The following is a 6,000-nucleotide window of genomic DNA, read 5'->3' as shown; positions in this document are numbered from 1 at the left end:
CTGCCTTGGTGGTAGATCGACAGTTGCTATTGAGGTTGCCAGGGGGGCCAAGGTCAGTATCCAAGTGGTTTGGCCTAGCCAGGGACTATGGGAAGCAATATCAATGTCTAGGCCATGGCAGAGCTGAACCAGGGGAGTCTGACATCCATCCTTGGGAAGAGGACTGAGCACAGGGACTGAATGTCAGGGCTCCAGCTTGGGAGACTGGCTCAGAACCAGGTTCTAGGGTCTTTAAGAATATCAGAGAGAAAACGGGAGTGCCCAGGTAAGGGCGGGCGGGAGGACTGCAATTCAGGGGGTTCCCTGGCAGGACACCCCTGCCGCACAGCTCTGGGGAGTGCCATCTTACAGAATGCAAAGTGCACGACGGTCCCCCAGAGCCATGCCACGTGGCCTGACCTGAACTTGGCGCAGAGGACCAGCCCTGGTCCATTCACTACTTTGGCCAGCTGGGGCACAGCCAGCAGCTGCAGGGAAGGATGCTTCTCCACCCCTCCTGGTGGGAACTGGAGGCCTGAGCACACCTCCCGGATGGCCACAATAGGCTGAGGGTGGGGCGGGGAAGCAGCAACAGGCTCGACAGGAACTTTCCTCAGATCTACAATCTGCTGCTACTAATTACAGGCGGCCCCACTCACTTTGCCCTCTGGGGCCAGACTGCCCAGCCCCTCCCCGTTTACTCAGGACCACTGCCAACAGGAGGGAAGGGCCCACAGAAGGTTCCAGGCCGTTCAAAGGACTGGCCAACTGGGCCCAGGAGACTGGCCTTGTTTTGCTAGAAGAAATGGTTGAGAAAGAGCTTAGGATCCTGAAAGCAAACAAGGTTCAGTGGTGGGCAGCACACCAAGTGTTTTCATCAGCAATCACCTGAAATCTGAAATAACCCAGAGGGGATGCACACCATGAACTCCCTGGACGCCCAAGGACTCAAGTGCTGGGCCCGGCATCAACCAGCTCACAGCAGATGGTAGGGCCAGAAACGACCCACCCTGACCTGGTGCCGGACAATGGGGTCAGCCCAGTAGAAGACGACTCGGGACGTTGGGCAGCAAAACAAGGGGTTAAGAGGCCAAGGGACTTTTCTATCTGATCCTTCAAAAGGGACAGCAGTTCTGCACTTTTCCTGACTCATCCTTCTGGAGGTTTACCCCCTGAGAATCTCTGATTCCCCAGAGCTCCAGATGGAAGCTGTTGTGTCTTCTCTCTTCAACTCTTTAGAGACATTCTAGATTGCGAGAGGAGCCAGATCCCAAGCTCTGTGCTCAGCGAGCTTCCCCCAGCCAAATGTTGAGGGCTCCTTGCATGACAGCGAGTCACAAGCTTTCAAATTCTCTTTATTAAAAATCTTTTTTTTTCTTCCTTTTGTAAAAACAAACACTTGCGGTCAGTTATACAGATCAGGAAAAGTGATGACGATTTATACGACACTCAACAAATTCCGATACTTTACAAGTTCAAACTTAAATTACCTAGTGTTTTTCTTCTTCTCATAAGCTCAAAAAGCAAACTCTGGTCCAGTTTGGGTACAATCTAACACACCACAGTCTCAGACTGTCCAAGAAAAGGCAGTAAAGGCTATGTTCACACCAACATCAAATCTACCAAATTCTTTGGGAACACTGCCTGGATATACTTTATTTCAGGTGTTTTATGATGAAAAGAGAATTACCTAGGTCTTCTGTTACCTTAACCCAGGATACAAATGAATCTGTTGCTCAAGGGGGCAGATGCTCTTGAACAAGCTTTTTGGGGAGACACTTTGAAATGGTTGACAAACACTGAAGAAAAGCTTTAAAAATAAATCAGTATTTTCCTGGTTGCCTGTAATCTTGAATTGTGCATGACACATGTAGGAATAAAAAGTGCAAATTATAGAGTGGGTGAAGGACCATGCCAATGGAATTGTATAAAAATAAATAGAAATAAATACATATATATACACAGATACAGAATCTCAGATGATTTTTAAAGTGAAGGTTCTGATTGAATGCAGCCTTTCCTCAATTTCTCCTGGTTCTTGCCAGCTTTCCAATATGGAGAAGGTCAGTCTATCATCAAGGGAGCCATTGCGTTACTTGGGAATGAGGCTGTTTGAACAGCCCATCCTGATTTCCATGGAAACAGTGATTGGGGGTGGGGTGGATGAACTGGTGGGATTGTCTTTTACTTTGCTGGGAAAAAAGACTGCCAGCCTCTGAAAATGCTCAGTTCCAGCCTGTGATGGAGGTGGTAGACTCTTCCCAGCAAGGTCCCCAGGGAACTGGCCCTGGACATCCCCTGAGTGGGAAGAAAGACAAATAGGGCCAGAGGTTTTCCCAGAAATAGAGGAGGCTGGTCTCCAGAACACCAGGGAAGAACCAGTGGAGGCAGCTTGAGTTGAGCCACCATCTTCAGAGCCTATTCTCTTTGAGACACCAACCTTCCCGAGGTGCCCAGATGACCTCATGCCCTGGTCAGGCTTCCCGCTTCCTCCAGCCTCTAATGGCGCCCAGGCTGGTCGGTCAGTCTCTGGGGCTTGCCTTGGCTGTTCTCTTTCACAGGTTCCCTGTAATTCCCTCAGCACCAGGGACCATGTGCCTCGAGGTTTACACAGGATCATTTTATGTTCTATACTTCCTTCTTCTCTGCACCTCAGATGCACTGATAAAACGTCAGTGTCGAACTCAATAATTTCTCTATTCTTTGGCCATTAGTGCAGAGGACAGAGTGTGCCGTATACACATCTAACCATTAAAAAATCTTATCTACTATAAAAATGCAAAACCTAATATAAGACAAACAATCCCTTCCCAGTCTATCTGCGGTCAGGTACAGAAACACAGGAACAGCCTTCCAAGGGCTGGGCCAGGGAGGTAGCTGGGCTTGAGGAAGCAGCACAAGCTCCCCTCTGCTCTTGTTGAGGTCTTCTCCAGGGCTGTGACCCAGCCTCATGCCTCATCTCCCCCAGAACCTCTGCCCCACACGCTCCCAAAGGAACATCAGACTCCCTAGTCTGGGGCCTGAAGGCACTGACCTCCAGTATCAGAAAACCCTAGAGGAAAAAGAGTTCGGTTCCTCATGATATTGAACATCAAAGTCTGCACATGGGGCGCTCTGAAATGCCCTTGACGTCCTGCCCACCTACAACCTGGCAAGCCTCGGATGCTTGCTCTTCACTCCTGCAGCCTTGCTCTTTCCTTAGCTTCTTCCCCCGCTGAGAGATAGTTTTAAAAACCATCCCACTGAGGCTGCTGGGAGCCCAAGCCCAGGTACCAAGAGTGAGTCCAGGACATTCCATTTCCCTGATCTGGTGTCTCTTGAGCCAACGCCACACGGGGCTGGGAGGCCAACATTTGACCCAAGCCCGTACTGTTTTGGGTGAAGGGAGACGATGCTACTGTTTTCATTTTTAATTGAAGTGAATCTATATCAAATTCATTGTCCAGAACAGAACAAACCATGGCACCTCCTGAAATCCTGAGGATGGAAATAAGTTTGGAGGGTGGAAATAAGCTTTAACAGAGCTTCCAAAATGAAAACTCTTTTCCTCCTCTGTGAAATTCATCACTTTTAAGGCATGAATCTGGTGAACTTCTAGAATAATTGAGAGGATGAAAGAGTTATTAAAAATGGGGACTTTTCAAAAAGATGGTCCCGCTGAAGGAACCCCCAGCCTCTGCCAGCTGGTGGTCCCGGGTGCCCCCTCTCCAGGCCCGCAGGACCCGATCAGCTCCCCACACTCGGGATGCCAGGCCCCCGAAGTGGTGCCTGACTCAGGAGCCTCGGTGAGATCTCCTCCTTGGTCCATCAGGCTGGCCTGACCTGTCCTATCCCGTCAAGAATTTGAACACTGAAAATCCCTGAGAAGTTGGATTTTATGAAAAATAAATGACCCTTGGCACAGAAGGTGGGAGAGAGGGAGGGAGGGGAAAGAAGACAGAAGTAGATTGAAGGAAACGAGAATCAATGGGGAAAGAGAGGGTGACCCTCAGCTGCTGGACACATCTGGTGACAGCTTCACGGGGGAGACGCTTCAAGGGCGTTTTCATGAGTCTCGGAGAACAAGCCGGGGCGACACGGGCAGCCGGGTTTTCCTTCCTCTCTGGCGTTAGTTCCCGTCCCGGAGGTCAGGAAGGCCCCACCTCGAAGGCCCTCCTCTCCCGGCTTCCAGCAGCCGCAGGGACATCAGGGCTTCTTCCTCTCAAAGTGTGGCACGATTCCGCCCTCCTCGGGCCTGGGGCTGCCAGGCCCCTCCGTCTCCCTCAGGCCCTCCTCGGCCAGCTGGGACAAGTACTTCTGTGGGGCAGAGACAGGGATAAAGGGAAGGCAGAGGGTCAGTAGGGCCCTGGCCAGAGAGGGGAGGGAAGAGGAGGGGCAAAGAGGAGGAGAGGATGGGAGGGGAGGAGAGGGGAGGGGACTGGGGGGGGAGAGGAGAGGAGAGGAGAGGAGAGGAAGGCATGTACCTGGGCCCCTTCTATCACAGCTCCCCATGAGTGGGACCCCCCCTTCCTCCCTACCCCACAATCCTTCTGGGGCTTCAGGACCCATACTAAGCTCTATCCTCTCTTCATGTTAGTTTACAAGTAACGCAGGGCTCTTGTAGAAAGCCGGATCCTAAGAGCAGCGAACGCTTCCCAAGCCCTTATCCTGTGCAAGTGCTGTCCTGCTTTTCTTATAGGAACTAACTGAATTCTCACAACAACTCCACTTGTTTTCCAGAAGAGCCTCAGCACCCAGGGGCACATTGGAAGGCAAAGGGAGAAGAGGCCAGCTGGACCAACAGGCCCCCGGGAGCAGAGAAGCGCTGTCCTCCGAGGATTGTGCAAGTCTGACTGCAGCCTCTCATGACACCCTGCTTCCTGAGTGCCCCGGAGGCCCATGGCTGGATTCCTGTTCTGTACTTGGAGGCTGCCCCCCCCGCCACACCCCACTCCCCCCAAACACTAGCTGCTATCACCAGCCCCTGGCCTCATGGCAGGCCACTCCTGGGATTCTAGATTCTGGGCAGTGAGACAGAACTAGGAAAGGCCTGGGGCCCCAGCAGGGTCCCCTGGTTCCCCAAGCAGCAGGGGGCAGTGCAAAGATCATTAGGTTAGGAGTCAGCAGGGTTGGGTCCCATGCTGTGGTCAAGGGTGTGGGCTCTGATGCCAGATGACCCGGGTTCAAATTCGAGCTCTCAGCAGACATGTCACCCAGACACTGTGACATCTGTGGAGTGTGGATAATAACAGAACTCCCATCATCAGGTGGCTGTGAAGTCGGCGGGAGCTACCATAAAGCACTTAGCACAGTGCCAGGCACAGAATAAGCACTCCGTAATGTTGCCCTTTATCGTGAGTGGCATCAGCCATCTGACGCTGGGAAAGTCACTCATCTTGTCTCAGCCTCTGACTCCTAATCTGGTAAACAAGAGAAATGGTGCCTTCCTCCTTCAAGGGTGATTCTGAGGGTCAGACACGGTGATGCTTGCAAGATAACCTGCTCTCTCTAGACGAAGCTGGTTGGCTTGGCGAGGTGGGTGAGCCTGATGGGGAGAGCAGCAGACCGACCATGGGTCCCTGCGGGCCAGGCTGCTGCTGGAGGGCCTGGTTTGTCCTCCACTTCATCCCAGGAAGGGAAGTGTGGGCTCACTCCTCTCTGGACCCGGAGCCAGGGAGGCATCCAGTTTTCCTATCAGGCACTGACTCCCCCTGTTGCTTCAGGTCACTCTAGATGGATTCTTGTAGGGCTATGAGCAGCACTGGGGGCAGCAGAGGATGCACAGAGAGAAAGGAGGCTCCTTCCACCTGCTCCCCACCTCAAAGAGCAACCCTCCACCCTCACTTCAAGGCCTCCTGCTGGTGCTAAGTTTACAAGTTGCCTGACTTAGGTGTGAGTCAGCACCTGCTGCTCTGGTCTGAATTCTTCCTTTTTCACACATGTAACTTGGGGTAGTATGTGGTGGGCAAGGCTGTATGGACAAGAGACATGCTGTCCAAGCCACTGACAGAAACCTTATCTGGGAAGCCCATGGTGGAGGCT

At 52.3% G+C, this 6,000-nt stretch overlaps 1 protein-coding gene across 2 annotated transcripts in view; it reads right to left on the bottom strand.

Annotated features, from left to right (window-relative positions):
* Positions 1-3,836: 3,836 nt before the first annotated feature.
* Positions 3,837-6,000, bottom strand: part of RBM20 (RNA binding motif protein 20) — a 181,258-nt gene continuing 179,094 nt past the window's right edge. For both annotated transcript variants that reach the window (XM_055300525.1, XM_055300526.1), the window contains exon 14: positions 3,837-4,275. In XM_055300525.1, coding sequence (XP_055156500.1) covers positions 4,165-4,275 — 111 coding nt within the window. In that variant the 3' untranslated portion in view covers positions 3,837-4,164. The remainder of the gene's footprint in view (positions 4,276-6,000) is intronic.

The sequence above is a fragment of the Nyctereutes procyonoides genome, unplaced genomic scaffold (genome assembly GCF_905146905.1).
Source record: "Nyctereutes procyonoides isolate TBG_1078 unplaced genomic scaffold, NYPRO_anot_genome, whole genome shotgun sequence".
In the NCBI taxonomy this organism is placed as follows: Eukaryota; Metazoa; Chordata; class Mammalia; order Carnivora; family Canidae; genus Nyctereutes; species Nyctereutes procyonoides.
The sequence above is the reverse complement of the archived record's forward strand: the minus strand, read 5'-3'. Positions and strand labels throughout refer to the sequence as shown.